The 16611-nt window shown below is 33.9% G+C and overlaps 2 protein-coding genes across 5 annotated transcripts; both read left to right on the forward strand.

The window, feature by feature from the left end:
* Positions 1-2764: 2764 nt before the first annotated feature.
* LOC145642191 (cycloartenol-C-24-methyltransferase-like) lies at positions 2765-7745 on the forward strand. 2 transcript variants are annotated; one of them, XM_081693289.1, is made up of 14 exons: positions 2765-2823; positions 2969-3059; positions 4069-4135; positions 5037-5110; positions 5248-5332; positions 5427-5482; positions 5866-5920; positions 6085-6132; positions 6242-6325; positions 6420-6536; positions 6658-6741; positions 6835-6960; positions 7050-7147; positions 7322-7745. In XM_081693289.1, the coding sequence occupies exons 2-14, from the start codon at positions 2977-2979 to the stop codon at positions 7383-7385; spliced, it is 1041 nt and encodes a 346-aa protein (XP_081549415.1). In that variant the 5' UTR covers positions 2765-2823; positions 2969-2976; the 3' UTR covers positions 7386-7745. The 2 variants fall into 2 exon arrangements, with proteins under 2 accessions (XP_081549415.1, XP_081549416.1); XM_081693290.1 differs by having other exon boundaries at positions 2797-2845.
* A 5208-nt stretch (positions 7746-12953) lies between these two features.
* On the forward strand, positions 12954-16513 carry LOC145642190 (pentatricopeptide repeat-containing protein At3g53170-like). 3 transcript variants are annotated; one of them, XR_014115657.1, is made up of 5 exons: positions 12954-13159; positions 13471-13847; positions 14003-15098; positions 15217-15343; positions 15955-16513. XR_014115657.1 is itself a non-coding variant. In XM_081693287.1 (4 exons), exons 2-4 carry the CDS (start codon positions 13506-13508, stop codon positions 15237-15239), a joined length of 1461 nt encoding a protein of 486 aa, XP_081549413.1. In that variant the 5' UTR covers positions 12954-13159; positions 13471-13505; the 3' UTR covers positions 15240-15487. The 3 variants fall into 3 exon arrangements, 2 of the variants coding, with proteins under 2 accessions (XP_081549413.1, XP_081549414.1); XM_081693287.1 differs by lacking the exon at positions 15955-16513 and having other exon boundaries at positions 15217-15487; XM_081693288.1 differs by lacking the exon at positions 15955-16513 and having other exon boundaries at positions 12956-13159; positions 13609-13847; positions 15217-15487.
* The last annotated feature ends 98 nt before the right edge of the window (positions 16514-16611 follow it).

Raw genomic sequence — 16611 nt, forward strand, 5'->3', positions numbered from 1 at the left:
ATGTTTTAAATATTTAATCTTTAGATTATTTATATGTCTATAATTAGAGATACAAGAGATTGAAATTATGTATTGACAAGCGTGAAAGTTAAAATGTTGCAACTAAAAATTTAACGGAAAAACTTTAAAAGAAAAATGTCTAATTAGATGATTAGGTAATTAAATTCAGTGGGTTTAATTTGTGTGTGTGTGCGTGTTTGTTTGTTTTAAAGAAAATAGTAACAAAGTGGTTATATCCAGACTATTCCCCCACCCTTTGAAGAGGATTATTTTTACGTTAAATAGTTTTGCCATTAAATTCAACAATTTTCTCCTCCTCCTTCTCCTTCTCCTTCTCCTTTTCCTCTTCCTCATGTGGCTTAGCTCGTTAGGTGCTTTAATGGAGGGCTCCTTCGCTTTAATGGAGGAGAGAAAGAGACTATGGAAGTAAAGGAGGAAGGAGAGAGAAAGGGGGGTTTAAAAGAGAGGAAAATGTTGGAACTTGGAAGGGAAGGAAGATTAAAGAAGCATAGAGAAATAAATATGGAAGCATAAAAGTTAATATGACTTAAAAGGGTATATGGGTAAATAAACATTTTTAGGGGTAAAAAAGTCATCACACTATTCATAAGAGTTCTTTTGTACTTTTTATAAGGTAGGAAACTAGGAATCAACCCTTTATACTTCTAATTAATATGTAATTACAAATATTAATGATTAAATTTGTACATTGGGCATATAAGACAAGCAAATTTTTGTGATTATTATGAAATGGAGCAAATATTTGTGTGATGGTTAGGGCAAACAAATTGCGAGACAGTTGAGAGTTTAACTTGTTTGAGTTATAATATGCGTACCTTCCGTTCATTGGAACCTATTTAATTCCAAAATTACACTTTAATTAGCTATGAGTAATATTTTGTTTTATATGCTATGAGTGATATAGTAGATCTTCTCATCTAATGAATAATGCCAAGATCTCAAATGGCTAAATGAGAATAACCTTTGATTATAAATGGAAGAAGTAATAGTCTATATATTACTTCTGTTTCATATTATTTGTAATGATTAGACATTTTTCCTCTCTATTTCATGTCTAACCATTATAATAGTATGAAATGGTGGTACGGAGTAGTATATATGGTTGTAGGAGAAGAAGGAAACAAAAAATTTAAAATTATTAGATGGTCCAGCAATCTAGTGGTTTACAATAACCCAAAGAGGAAAAAAGGAAAAAAAAAAAAAAAAAAAAAAAAAGTATTAGATGGTCCATCACTATTAATCAATCATTTCATTTTGTTTTTTACATGCTCGTCTAAGATGACTATCTAAGGACGAGTTGGAAAACTTTACCACCCTCTATCTCCTATCTCTAAATCTCAAGCCTTTAGTGTAAATTTGAAGGGGCTTCTATCGTATTTTATTGGTGAAAAACCCCAATCTTTATTTTCTTTTAAGTTTTTTGTTTCCTAGATTACAATGTCTAGGGTTTATCTCATTCGAAAGACAAGATTTTTTCGATCTTTTTCGAAAGACAAGGTTTTTCACACTCCTTCGAAAAGACAAGGTTTTATTTGTGTTTAATTTGGTCTCCGGTTGTACGGGGCTACGATTGATTATGGCTCAGATTCAGGTTACATTATCAGCACAAGAATTTACTTTGTCATAAATTGCGAAGCGATGACGAATCCAGTCAAAAACTTGTATGAGACATTATTTGAATTCTTAGCCTTCCCCGACTAGTTCTTGTTTGATTTTTTTAAAATTCTTTTTTTTATTATCGTTAATTGTCAATTATGATTCCGTGTGACTTTAATTAATGAAATTTAGTTTCCCTTCAGGACTTCTTTCAAAAGATGACTATCTAAGAATCATTCAAACCAATTACATTTGAATTTTAAACAATACATTGTATACGATCTATGAATAATATTTTCTCCTTTTTTAAATACCGACTCCACTTGTCATTTGTGGTCGTTTTTAAATACTTGTTTCATTTCCTTATCTGAAAAACTTTTATGATATTTAATTCATTTCTTTCAACCAATAGATCCAACATAAATTATTTTTTTTTATTAATTTCATATTATTTCTCATCTAATTTTCTCAACTAATATTGGTTTATACAAATTTTATTCTTCCACATACCCCACTATTAATCCCAAGTATTTTTTTTAAAAAAAAACAGAGGGAATAATAGAGTATACAAATCGATCCCGAACTTTGATTATCAACTCCATTTTTTTTTTGATAGGATTAACTCGAAACTCCACACACATCCATACATCATTATCTGAGTATCTAAAAGGTACCAATACACAATCACATATGAGTAATTATTTAGGAGTAATCACACAAGAGTCCTTATTTACGATTTCAAGTAATACATAATATTACTTTAGAACTGTTCTTAAAAAAAAAAAAAAGCACAAATCAAGTGATGTCCTCGTCAATAAAATTCACAATTATGATAAACATCATACAGTACTACAATTAAAATACGGAAGTCACAACTCACAAGATTACCTAACACAATCGCAACTCAAATTAAAAATCTGACCCAATCGCATCTGAAATAAAAAATACAGATTATAAAAGCGTTAACATCAAACAACTCATAATAGCCAGAAAATAAAAATTCTGAATATAGAAAAATACAACTCAATTGCCGTTTTTGTTAGACTACTACAGTATACAACAACAAACAAACAAAATACAACACTTGGCTCGGCCCCTCCTTACTGCTTCTCACGCTCACTCTATAATACCAGTATTTCTTCTGCATTTCCCAATTTTCTTAAAGCTTTTCTCCTTTTTCTTTCTCCGCCTTTTTTCTCTCTCTAGGTTTCTCAGATCTTCTTCTAAAGTACATTTTCTCTCTCTTCATCTCTCCAATTATTTCTCGAATATTTCTTTCTCATTCTCATGCTTTTTTTTGCGTTAATTGATTTTTAATTGACATTTTTTTTAATTAATTGATTATTATTAGAGTGAAAGATGTCAAAGACTGGAGCCTTTGATCTTGCTAGTGGCGTTGGCGGAAAGATCGAGAAAGATGATGTTCTCTCCGCCGTTGACAAGTAATTTCTCTTTTTTTATTTTTACTGCATTGTTGTTATGATTATTCGGAATTTGAATCTGTGACTTATCATACACAAACCCTCGGTCTTTGCCACTTGGCGAAGACCTCATCGATATAGAAAACTAGAAAAACTTTTTATGAATATGATGAAAGGGAGATAGATTATGGTAGTTGAATACTTGAATTGAGTATTGGGGTCCACTAATTCAGCAATGAAAAAAAGAAGAAAAATAAAATCACGTGATATCTGAATTAATGAACTCCAACTAGCAAAACTTGCTCTATTGAATGAATTTATGATGTTTGATTTACTATTTGAATTATTGTAAACAATTTCTGTCAATTGTCAATTTGTCATAGTTTGGTGTTGTTGATGATGGTCAATTTAAGGATGTTTGTTGGGTTAGATCCATGCTTTTATTATGTAAGCAAAAATCTAAGTGTTTTTCTTCACATGTGTTTTTTGTGGTGGTCTGATCACACAATGTTTGCCCACCTCATGATCTGTGTCTCATTGTCGTAAGTCGTGGCTTACGGAGTTATTTTGGGACGGAGGGAGTAATTTTCTTACCACGTTTATTTTGAATTTGTTGAGGAATTGTACTTGCACAATCTAAGTGTCTTTCTCCTCATTGTATGTTGAGTTGTTTATCACGCAATGTTTGTTTAATTACCATTTAATAAGTCAACGGTTACAAAATTAGTACATTTTGTGTGAGTAGGTATTGTTCATTCAACTTGTTTAGAGCTTTAGATTTGTACGTATCGAAATGATAAACTTGTGAAGAACACGGGAAATATGTAATTTCGGATCAAACTGTTCACGGTGAAGCTTATTAATAATGATGGTAAATCAGTTAATATGAAATATAATTATAGGAAAGAGATCCCGTCTAAATTTTTCTTGAATTGATTACTGTAATGAAAGCCAATGCAAAATGTTTAGAATATTCGTTCTGTTTGCGATCCCTCAGCGTCAAGTAATTAGTATACTTTTCTTGCTTCAGGTATGAGAAATACCATGTCTACTATGGAGGTGAAGAACAGGGAAGAAAATCTAACTACACCGATATGGTAATGAACACTACTAAAATTGCACCAATTGTTGTTTGGTTTCAGAGTTTCTGATCTGGGGATTAATGATCATTGTGTCATCTATTCAATTTATTTTGGTGTTGCCAACTTCCGCTAGCTTGCTTTAAGTGTTGATTATCGAATATTATCAAATGGAACATGCTAGTGTCCAAGTACATAATAGGGAACATGTCATTATCTAGAAGTATCTTTGCTACCTAGGTATTGACGCTAGTTGGAAGTTTAGCTAACATGAACGTATGAAGTAGGGATTGTATCTTACTGTGACAAATTGAAACTTGAGTGGTTCATCTAATTAGAGAGAGCATGTTCAAGTTTGGGTACAATCTTGTGTGGTGGGGATTACTAGGGAATATATAGTCAGTCCCAATTCCGATTTCAATGTAAATGTCTCTAGTGTTGAAATAGCTTTTTTAGTTTAATTTATTTTTATCTTGATCTTTTGTGTTTTGAAGGTTTAAGCTTCACTATCCTATATTCATATGTATTAGTGTAGATAAAACCAAATTATATATGGGATCGGCTATAAGTTAGTTTCACTTCCTTTGAGTGCAGGATACAATAAGCATTGCTCATACCAATGTGCTGGCTTTATAAATTTATTTGATTGCTTCTGAGGATGTATGCTTCTCTGTAAGGCTAGATAATGATTAATGAGCATGTAGTTTAATACTTTAATTTACTCTATATTATGTAATTATATTATTCTGATTATATCTCCATTACAAGTTTTGCACTCTGAAGTATCTAGATTTTGTATTCTTCTTAACTGGTGAATGATGATCACAGAATCTCTGTCCAGGCTTGATTGTAAAAATTATTTACTTTATTACTTTTTTAATCTGAATGAGCTATTTTTCTTGGTGTACTCTAATGACAGGTCAACAAGTATTATGATTTGGTGACTAGTTTCTACGAGTTTGGCTGGGGAGAGTCCTTTCATTTTGCTCACAGGTTTGCCTTTATTCTGTTAACAACCTTTTTTATTCTACTTTATTATAACTGTATTCATGTTGTTGCTAGCATGTTTCTCCAGATTTTACCTTTTTTTAGGATGAAATGCATGGAATTTTATATTTTTATGCTTTCAGATGGAATGGGGAATCTCTTCGTGAAAGCATCAAACGCCACGAGCACTTCCTTGCTTTGCAACTAGAACTGAAGCCTGGGCAGAAGGTTTTTTTTTCTCCTTCCTTTCGGGATTCGTGGTGGATTTATATTCACACTGAGAATTAATCCCAATGTTTTCCTGAATTTGGGTGTTCCTCAGGTGTTAGATGTGGGATGTGGTATTGGAGGACCTCTCAGGGAAATTTCTAGATTCAGGTACCTTTGGCGTGCAATGTTATATGTTCAATGTTCTAAATATTATCTCTAAAGCCTTTGTTGATATGCCTCTTTGGGGAATACTATCTGTTTGCATTGTATATCTGCACTTTCTCTAAGTACAGTTGGTGTATACATGTTGGTATTCTGTAGAATGTTATGAGGTTTCAGTGTGTTACATGCTATTCTGTAATATTTAAGTAATACTATCGTTGCTGTATCAATCAACCTGGCGTCATTGTAAGTGTTGCGCAGTACCTGCTAGTAGTGTTAGTTACAATAAACAATATCATGTGTAGTTTAAAGTTATTGAAAATCCTGTCCTTTTCATTCTTTTTTTTTTTTTTTTTGGTCGGAGATCTGAATTGTTGAATATTTGGCAGCTCAACATCTGTGACAGGGTTGAACAATAATGAATATCAAATTACAAGGGGAAAGGTATGATCCCACTTTATTTTTTGGTGCTCTTTACCTCTCTTGTATCTATTTCTGCATTAGGTGAATATGTTTTTGAATCTTTCATGCCAGCATCATTTCCATTTTCTGTTAATCAATGGATATGCTTTTATGCTTGTTTATTGATTGCCTTCACTGCATGACAGGAACTGAATCGGATTGCAGGGGTTGACAAGACATGTAATTTTATTAAAGTAAGGGTAGCCACATAATGGTTGTTTTACTTTTGCAAATTTAGCTTTGAAAATTACGGAGATATGGACAACTTCTAAATAACTTGCATCTTTAAATCATTTTTTTCAGGCTGATTTCATGAAAATGCCAATGCCTGACAATTCATTTGATGCTGTTTATGCCATAGAGGCAACATGTCATGCTCCAGATGCTGTATGTTGTACAATAATCTCCTTTCTTTCTCAATATTTATAAGCTGAGATTATTCATACTCACATGTATGTTATTTCATTTCTGATGGAGAAAGGTTGGGTGCTATAAAGAGATATACAGAGTGTTAAAGCCTGGGCAACATTTTGCTGCATACGAGTGGTGCATGACAGATGCCTTTGATCCCGATAATCAAGATCACCAGAAAATCAAGGTTGTTACTGAAACAACAGTATCTGATTATGCTTTCTAGTGGTCATTATTATATGCAATTGTTGTGGATGACTAATATCTTAAAATTTGGTATTTTTTTGTTGGCAATTTGATGAGTTCAGTCAGAAATTGAGCTTGGTGATGGGCTTCCAGACATCAGATCAACAAGACAGTGCCTTGATGCTCTAAAGAAGGCAGGATTTGAGGTCTGCAGTTATGAATATCTCATTGTTTTATTTTTGCTCAACCTCCATTCATTCTTTATGTTCTAAAGTTGCGAATTATTGTTACTTTTTAAGGTCATTTGGGAGAGAGATCTTGCACCTGATTCACCAGTTCCTTGGTACTTGCCTTTGGATACAAATCACTTTTCTTTTAGTAGCTTCCGTCTAACTTCTGTTGGACGTTTCTTCACGAGAAACCTGGTAAGATTAGTATGCGAAAAATTGTTAGTACTTTGAGTTTGCTTTATCCACAGAGAACAATTCTTAACTATCTTGTGTTTCTTTTCTAGGTCAAGTCACTAGAATACGTCGGACTTGCTCCAAAGGGGAGTTTAAGAGTTCAATCTTTTCTAGAAAAGGCTGCTGAAGGGCTTGTTGAGGGTGGAAGGTTAGTAACATTATTTTGCTAAATAAGGCTCATTTGATTACCTTCAACAGCTACCTATTGTAAACACCAATTTGATTATTTTTTGAAGAGGCTATGTTCCTTCCTGGAAAATATTGTGAATCATCATTATCATTCATATAGTATCTTACTTAACTCTTAACTGGAAATTTTCAGGAGAGAGATCTTCACTCCTATGTACTTTTTTGTGGCGCGGAAGCCCTTGTCACCTTCCGAGTAACTTTAAACACATGTACTGTTTTGGTTTAAAAGCTATGCAGCGGACGAGGGACATCTGGTTGGTGTAATTTCCAATTGTGACCAATAGAACAAGCGTCAATGCAGTCTTGTGTGTCACACGCATGCAATTTAGTACATCTCAACCTCATCCAAAACGTTGCTAGCTCACTCGGGTCCTTTTTCCCTCTTTGCCTCTTGTTTACCTATTTAGCAGATCTTTTTTTCACCTTGTGCCCTTGCAATTTTCAAATTCGTCAACATTTTGGTTTGGATCATCACCTATTAATGTGTAATTTGCCAAAAAATTGCTGCATTTTCGCTCTTGCTAATTTACTAGTGCAGTTATCTTTGAATTTCTCTTCTTTAGCTGTGAAACTTGTTCTGTGACGCGTAAATGATGCGGGCCATGTACATGATGCTGATGCATGTTCTCGCTTTAGAGTATTGCCTGTGTACTGCATGCACTAATGTGTATGAACTGTCTATTAGCCTTGTTAGGTGCGGATGCAAGATAGGAATAATGGAATATGCTATGTGGGGCTATGTGCTAAGTAGATATGGAAAAATGTATTCTATCACCATTTTTCCATTCCTCATTTAAAATAATTTTCATCTTTTTTCATATGAGAAGTAATTTATTTCACACTTGGCATTTTAGAGTCGAAAATTCAAAATCCTTTTACAGCTTTATACTTCTATGCTCAAATAGTACTTCTTTAGTACGAGCTTTCGTTTCTCATTCACTCCATGTATTTTTGAAATGTCAACTACTACGTAGTTTGTACTATTAATAATGATTAAATACGATTAATATTACTTTATATACTTAAAAGATGTAGTCAAATTTTGGTTTTAGTGACTGTGAAAAGGCAATTGTAAACTTGATTTTATAACAATTAACTAAAGGTGGAGTTTTTTTCTCAAAAAAATAAATAAACAATAAAAAATAAAAATAAAAACTAAAGGTGGAGTTGTAGACTGCCACTTTATTTTAGATTCACAAAAATTCACATGATTAATCCCAATTATTGATAGTCTTCCCAAATTAATCCCAACTATGAAGAGTGTCTTTCAAAAATGATCCGGTATGACTTGTAACCGGTTAAGCAGGTAAAGTTTTTTTAATATTTTTATTTTAAACATCACTCTCTCTCCTCCCCTTGCCCGGCTCCATAACCACCGGTCCACCACTCCTATTTTGCTCCCCTCCACCACCCAGCCACCTACGTATGTGCACCATTTTTTTGCTTGCCCTTAATGGCTCAATGTCTCCTTTGCTGCTCTCTCCTCTTAATGCCATTGTTGACCACTGTCAGACCTCGACTGCGATTACGACCTTCCCATTCTTTCCTTTCGGTGGGTGGTTTGAACAAATAACCACCATTTATCGCTTTCTTTGTTAGCCACAAAACACCGCACACCATATCTACACCACTGATCAGCGTATTGCCGTATTACTACTTTTACTCAACACGCACCGATCAAATTCAGCTCCTCCGATCCCTCATATTTCCTTTGCATTTTCATTCCCTTACTTCATCTTGCCCCTAATTTCCTCCTCTTCATTAAAAAGTAATGATTGTTGTGTTTTTTCATTTAAAATCAAAGGACAAACAACAATAATTTATATAATGAAAAATCATAAACGACAATGATAGTTTATATTAGTATAGATAGGTTGTACAGTAGTTGTATGTTGTTGTATTGGAATTTTTCTTGTTGATGTCATGTTCAATCAACAATGTAAGCTCTTCTCTTTCTGTCTTCTTCCCTGAACTCAATAATTTAAAAAGGACAGGGTCGATTTTTTTTTTTGTAAGATATAATATTGTAGATTGTTTTTTTTTTTTTTTTTTTTAAAAAAAAGAAAAAAAAAGTATAAGCCAATCACAATATGCCACCTCATACAAACAACCGGTTTAATAAGTTAAAACAGGTCACAAATCAATTCTAGAAGACACCTCCCATGATTGGAATTATTCTAGAATAACCTATAGTTGGGATTAATATGAGAAGACATCCAATAGTTGGGATTAATGGTATGAATTTTTCCAATAACAAGTGCTTATTATCTTACACTTTATATAGCTAACCTTTCATTTATAAAAAAATAAATTACAATACTGTAAAGTCTTATAAATTGCTGTACTTTGTAGACTTGTACAAGTGAATGGTGGACAATTTGTCTGATCTACAATATTATCCGTTGATTGTGTCTTCTTTCTCTCATACCCATGAACGTGGGGGATATTCTTTCCACACAAGTTGGATATCTTGCCTAATCTCATGACCCAGTCATTCCAGCTAAATGGAATTGCTCACAATCACGTGTCCTGCTGGTGCCCGATAGATTTGGTCTAGTGGTTAAATCTAAGGGTTGTAATTCCTTTACGTTCATCTTAGATTAGTCATTTATACTCCCTCAGTCAAATACTCCATAATACATAATACATGAATAGTGAAAAAAATTCCGACTAAAAAATAAAAGGTGTAGCCCATAATACATATAGCGATAATAGTCATGTGACAGTTATCGTGCACCAGATGCTCCTAAGTAGCGCAAATTGTACCAGCACCAGATGCTCCTTCCCCAGTAGATCTCTACACTGAGACAGAGGGAGTATGTAATGTCACTCCAAATCGACATAACTTTTATTTTTATTGTATGGCGTATTAATTTAAAGGGGACAATTCCCGATTGTTAAGTAATAGGTAAATCATTAACACAATTTAAAAAATTTCTTTAGGTTACAACTTCCTCTAAAAAAGGATTTGGTCCATAAATGAGATCATCTTAATTACTCCGTATTTAAAATTAGGTTACCTTGAAGCATCATTTACCTCATTACCTCTCGTAGAAGCAACGAATTTATTCGCATAACAAGTTCATTAATTTCAACCAATTTGCAAATTGGTTAGTAATCTTCCTAATTTTACAGATTAAATCTACTTATTTTAAGACGTTATACAGATTTTTATTTAACAGGATAATTATGAGTTGATCGAAATTTCAAGAAAAAAATAATAATAAAATAAGCAGCCACAATATCAAGATAAAATGATGCACAATCCACATATTATTCCATCAAACCAATCAATCCTCAAAACAATCCACCAAAATAACAAAAACTGAAACTAAAACAATTCTTTTTTTTTTTTTTTCCTCTCATGATAAAAAATTAAAAATGCCCTAAAATTAGTATAATCCCAATTTTTTTAAGGGAAATAAAAAAATCAACAGATAGTATAAAGGATCAAATCCTTTGTATAATCAACCCCAGAAGAACTCCCATTGCAACCAACAGCGCCGCCGTCTTGCGTCGGAAACTGGTGGATTCCGGCGGAGGAGGAATTGTTCGGCGGAGGATGATAATACATCCGGGCAGTTTGCGGGCAGTGGGAATGAAAACGGGCAGCGATTCTGACCCCAATATCCAACAACTCTGAATATTTGCTCATTTTTGTTTTAGGGTTCTTCTAAATTGAATTCTCTCTCCTTTATTTCTGGAAATGAATGAATTGAAGTTCTTGAGGAGAGAGAAAATGAATGAATGATAAAAGAAAAAGGAAGAAAATTTAGAAGACGTCAAACATAGGAGATCCCATAAAAAAATGGGAGTTGTTGTGGTTTGAAATGAGGAAGAAGGAGTAGTGGTTATTTATAGGTGATTTTTTTAGGGATTTCATTTTCTATGTTATTTCCTAGGTTATGGGCCGGGCCCAATTTGATATTTTTTTTTAAAAAAAAGTTTTTATTTTATGATTGGTATTTAATTTGAATTAATAGTTGCTGTGTTTGGGTCAAATGAATGAAATGCGTTGAATTAGGCAATAAAATGGGGAGAATGGAAGTAGCGTTGAAGAAACACAGAGGAAAGAATCGCGTTTGTGCTGTTCAATATGCGCGAATCGTTGCGGCGTTTGGTAGCCACTAATTCGCGGTTACCTAATTGTTGGACTACCCTTTTTATTCGTTTCTAGACTTTTTACCTTTCTATTATTGATTTTTATACTTGCCCCTATGGTTAGCTTAAATCACAAATTTCACCTCAATAAATCAATAGTATACTCTGGTATAACACGGTTAAACATTGCATATATGACAATATGCTGGTTTGACTTTAATTTTATATAATTTAATATTAATAAAAATTATTTTTTAAATTATATTATGAAACTTTATGTTAAAACCTATCTAACAATATATTTTATCATAAAATATATTCTTGATAGGTTGTAAAAAATTATGGTGAAACCTGATGCAAAAATAGTGAAAAAAAGTCCAACATCTTATATATTATGGGACGGAAAAAGGAGTGTATTTATTTTTCTTTCGCAAAAAAATTGTTTTATCCTACTAATTGAGCGAGGATTGACCCATTCCTCCTTGAGATATTAAGTTCCGTTTACAAAAAAAGTAAGGATAGACTAGATGATAATAAATTTAATGGATATTCCAAAAAAAAAAAAAAAACAAAAATGGATGGAGGTGAAGATTTTAGGGTTATTTTTATTCTTTACACTAGGTTTGCACGTTTAAGCATGGTATAACTACGTTTTTTTTTTTACAACAATTTAAATTAAAATAAAGGTATTACAAACTAAGAGCACTATTAGCTCCTCTATTACGTTATGTGTAACTCAATTGATCATTGTGAGGCCTTTTAACTCAACAATAAAAAAAATGTACTCTTAAAAAAAAAATTAAAAAAAATGTTCAATAACCTTTGATAAGATGAAAATTGGATAACATACCTCGATAACCATAAGGAATAGATAATTAGAGAGATACAACTTAACACTCATTATAATTATGATGTTTGATTGTTGAGTTTATGCTAATAAATTTGGTTTTATATACGTGTATGCTTTCCTTCTTTAATTTAGAATCTCGAATCTAATCATCTGCCTAAACTCTTCATCATTAATCTTAAAATCAACATTATAGTTTTGATATAATGTTCATATTTAAATCGTCACAAGCTTATTTGTTTTTTCTTTGGAGTAGCCGAAATCAAATTTTTAAAATTACGCGTTAAAAATCTTGAGAAGAATTGTAAAAGACTCCAAAGGAAATGAATTATTCTCCTCATATATCACTAAATACTTGTGAATAGTGATCAAAGCCATGGATTTTTGACCTAGCTTATACAATATAAGGGATGGGAGTGATGGTAACCAATTAAGATAGCTATGAGTCGTAGCTTGTGCCGAGCCAACGTGTCATACTATCAATACTCAATAACTTGGTTAGGCATGAGGTATGGATGAACCCACTAGATACATGTTGTGCCGTTCAGAATTTTTTTTAAAACCCAATCCTTGAACACCCCTTGGGCCAAGCTCAAGTGCCACAGTTTCGTACTTCCATACCCTTGGTAGTTGGTACATGTTAGATCATGCCTTATCGTGCTTCTCTACAAAAGCGAAGCCGAGGACAGCCCACGGCCTAACACGCACAATAACATGCCATGTTGTGTCTACCTACCTCATGCCTATGTCACGTTATGGTTTGGCCCAGTCAGTGCCATGGTAAGACCGATTAGTGGATACTGAACCCGGATCCACCTACTGATTTATTATCCTACTGCTAAACGACGCTTATCGTTCACCTCCTCCCTCTATCACCTCAACATTTAATTCCAGAGTTTGGTATCCATGGAATTAATTAAACCTCAACAGTGGTACCTACTGCACAATTTGGCTCAAATTTTATTGAATTTATGCTATGAAGATGAATTCTGAGGAAATTGCAGTGCACTTCCTATAATCAAGGTGAGTGAGGAAGATGACAATCTTAATTAACAGGTTATTAAAATCTTGTTTAGTTTCAATTTCTTGTAATCCCTGATTTATGATTGTTGGCTTCATATATACTTGTATTTGTTGAATTTGCTAAATTTGAATTTTTTGTCACTATATATCAATTCCTGTTGAATTGGAGTTGTTTCTGTTCTTCTGTTGAATTTTTCTTTGTTAATAAATTCAGGTGGTTTGTAATTTATAAATGAGCAATATATGCTCAAATATTTAGTGATCATAGTATAAAACTGAATTACCTAATTTACAAAATTAAACTCTTGCAGTTAACTAACGCGCGTTCAACCCATCAATCAGTATAATGGATAATATAGTACTTGTAGATTCACTCAATCTCAACTGGTTGTCATCCTCGTTTATGCCTTCTACCTGTTTGAAGAAATGCTTCAATGAAAAAAAACCAGGAATAGGAAAAAACCCATCTGGGTTTCGTGTTGCGGCAAAGAAGACCAGTGTAGTGGTGTCAAAGGGGCTTCAGAAGCGCCAGAAAAAGGAATTATCAAAGATGTTGTGGACTGAGGCAGCCATTAAAGCCATTGAGAGTAAAGCCGGGTCGAAAAAGTATAAGAATTTGTGGCCAAAAGCTGTCTTGGAGGCTTTAGATGATGCTATTCAGCTGAACAATTGGGAGTCTGCTCTCAAGGTTAGTTGGTGTTTTCTTGGTTATTCTTGCTTTGTTGAATTTCGAGTATTATGCAGAACTTATCACTTAGTAAAGGACCAGCCTAACTCATCCTTTCGTACTCTATCTAATTATATGTTTTCTGCAAATCATGTCTAACAAAGACACTATCCTAGATATTTGGCTTGCTTCGCAAACAGCATTGGTATAAACCAAGATGTCAAACATACACAAAGCTTTTGATGATGCTCGGAAAATGTAGGAAGGCGGAGCAAGCTGGTTTGCTTTTTGAGGTGATGTTGTCTGATGGGCTTCAGCCTACTGTTGATGTTTTCAGTGCATTGGTAAATGCTTATGGAATGTGTGGCCTTTTTGACCAAGCATTTTCAACCATTGATGACATGAAATCTGTGTACGACTGTAAACCTAATGTTTATACATATACAATACTACTAAGCTGCTGCATTAAGCATCACCGTCTTGATCTTGTTAGTCAGATTCTTGCCGAGATGACTTATTTGGGAATAGAATGCAGTTCAATTACATATAACACTGTAATAGATGGTTATGGAAAGGCTGAAATGTTTGAAATGATGGAGAACGTATTATCTGACATGATTGATAGTGGTACATGCCATCCAGATGTTTTCACAATGAACTCTTTCATTTCAGCTTATGGGAATTGTGGGCAAATAGAGAAGATGGAGAGGTCGTATGAAGAGTTTCAGTTAATGGGGATAAGCCCAGATGTGAGGACCTTTAACATCTTAATAAGGTCGTATGGGAGAGCAGGCATGTATCAGAAAATGGAGTCTGTTCTGGACTTCATGAAAAATAGGTTCTTCTCCTCGACTGTCGTGACTCTCAATACAGTGATAGATATATATGGACGAGCTGGTGATATCGAGAAGATGGATAAATTTTTCCTAAAAATGAAGCATCAAGGGATGAAGCCTAACACCATTACTTATTGCTCACTTGTTAATGCTTATAGTAAAGCTGGAAAGCTGTTCAAAGTGGATTCAATTCTTAGGCAAGTTGAGAACTCCAATGCAGTTTTGGACACTCCATTTTTTAATTGTGTCATCAGTGCTTATGGAAGGGCTGGTAATGTTGATAAAATGAGTGAGGTATTCTCGGAAATGATTGAGAAAAACTATGATCCAGATTATGTAACCTTTGCTACTATGGTACAAGCATACAATGCTAAGGGGATGAGTGAAGCTGCAGAACATTTTGAGGCAAAGATGTCGTCGTTACAAACCTGTTCAGGTCTGTCTTTATCTTTATATTTAAATCATTTGGGCCATGCCATATATGAAGTACACTGTATGATCTTACCTTTTGACAGAAATTTCTTGAATTGAGATTCACTTTCTATTGATTTCAGGACCTAAGCTGCTTGGGTGCTAGTTCATTTTTCTGTGCTACTACCTTGTGATAATGACCAACTATCACTGCAAGAAATGAAAGATTGGAGGCCTATGTGACAGCTAGCTGTTGTTGATATAGTTATGGTAAAATTCTCCTCGTTTCAGTTTTTTTGCCATAGCTAATATGAGTAGTAATATAGTATGCTCTGTGTTTATTACTTGTGTTAAAGAATTTTAATGGAAACAACAAGCTTCGCGAATGACTTTAGTGCCTTAACAATTTTTCTATCCCTATATTTCGCCAAAACATTTCTTTGACCTTCAACTTCACCATTCTGTTTCCTCCCTCACCAACCAACCTTTCATCGTTTTTGCTGCTATGAAAGGTTGCCGAAAATGCCTTAACTTGTTAGATCTTGATTCACCTGACTCTCCGGCTTGCTATATTGCAATTCCCAAAACTTTTGTGGTTATGTAATAGATTAAGGAACAGCAATTGTAAAATAAGGAATTCAAGTAATAAAGATGGAAGCTTTTGGTTGTTTGATTGATTTCTAGCAAAGTAACAAGACAGTGGCTTTAGGCCACAACTCTCTCAAGGCAACTTTAGGCTGCTAATCTCTCAAAGTGTTTCTTACATTTCTCACATAAGTACGTAACTACTACTGAATAATTAGCCTCTTATATACCAAGGCACTACTACAAAATAACCTAGCTTCCAATTAAGGTGTTTGTCCTGTACTACTGCAATACAGAACATCAGAGGACAAGGTGCCACTCCCCCATAGTGGAAAATTAATGAGGCTCGTCTTCTTCTGCCCTGTCATTGTTGCCGTTGGCTGCTTTCTCTGCTTTCCCTCTTCTTGTGTAGACCTTGAGTGCAGGCTGTGGTTGGTTCATCACAGGTTACGATAGTTATTATGGCAGTCTCAGGTGTTTAGAGTTCGTTGGTTCTTGCAATGGTTTGATTTGCCTTAAGTCCTCTTATTTGATTAAGCGTAATACCAATAATATGAAGTACTCCACAATTATTCTAAATCCTTTCACTGGAAAGATCTTCTTTAACATCTCAAGTCTCAACTGATCTTCCTATAAGAACGTGTACTGGATTTGGTTATGACAATTTAAAGGGTGATTTCAAACCTTTTGTTGTTGATTATTATTGGAAACCACATGATGTATATTGTAAGGTTAAGGTCTATAGCATTAAGGCCAATTCTTGGAGATGCATTGATGAGACCACCACGTATCTTGTTGATCCTTAAGTCTACCTTCCCAATCGGCGTTCAACTTGTATGCTTAGACAACAATTCAATGCACTGTCTGTGTATATCTCCATCTGGGAAAAGGGGTATTATTATTATTTGCTTCAATCATGAGAACGAACAGTTGGCTGCTGATGTACCATTGCA

Source organism: Chenopodium album, chromosome 8 (genome assembly GCF_948465745.1).
Source record: "Chenopodium album chromosome 8, dcCheAlbu1.1, whole genome shotgun sequence".
NCBI lineage: Eukaryota > Viridiplantae > Streptophyta > Magnoliopsida > Caryophyllales > Amaranthaceae > Chenopodium > Chenopodium album.

Excerpts from the sequence above, each read along its gene's own strand:
- LOC145642191 (XM_081693289.1), top strand. The coding sequence starts at position 2,977 with ATGTCAAAGACTGGAGCCTTTGATCTTGCTAGTGGCGTTGGCGGAAAG. Across the intron at positions 5,921-6,084 it reads ATCAAATTACAAGGGGAAAG|GAACTGAATCGGATTGCAGG; the intron begins GTATGATCCCAC and ends ACTGCATGACAG. Across the intron at positions 6,537-6,657 it reads AAGATCACCAGAAAATCAAG|TCAGAAATTGAGCTTGGTGA; the intron begins GTTGTTACTGAA and ends TGATGAGTTCAG.
- LOC145642190 (XM_081693287.1), top strand. The coding sequence starts at position 13,506 with ATGGATAATATAGTACTTGTAGATTCACTCAATCTCAACTGGTTGTCA. Across the intron at positions 13,848-14,002 it reads ATTGGGAGTCTGCTCTCAAG|ATATTTGGCTTGCTTCGCAA; the intron begins GTTAGTTGGTGT and ends ACACTATCCTAG. Across the intron at positions 15,099-15,216 it reads GTCGTTACAAACCTGTTCAG|GACCTAAGCTGCTTGGGTGC; the intron begins GTCTGTCTTTAT and ends TATTGATTTCAG.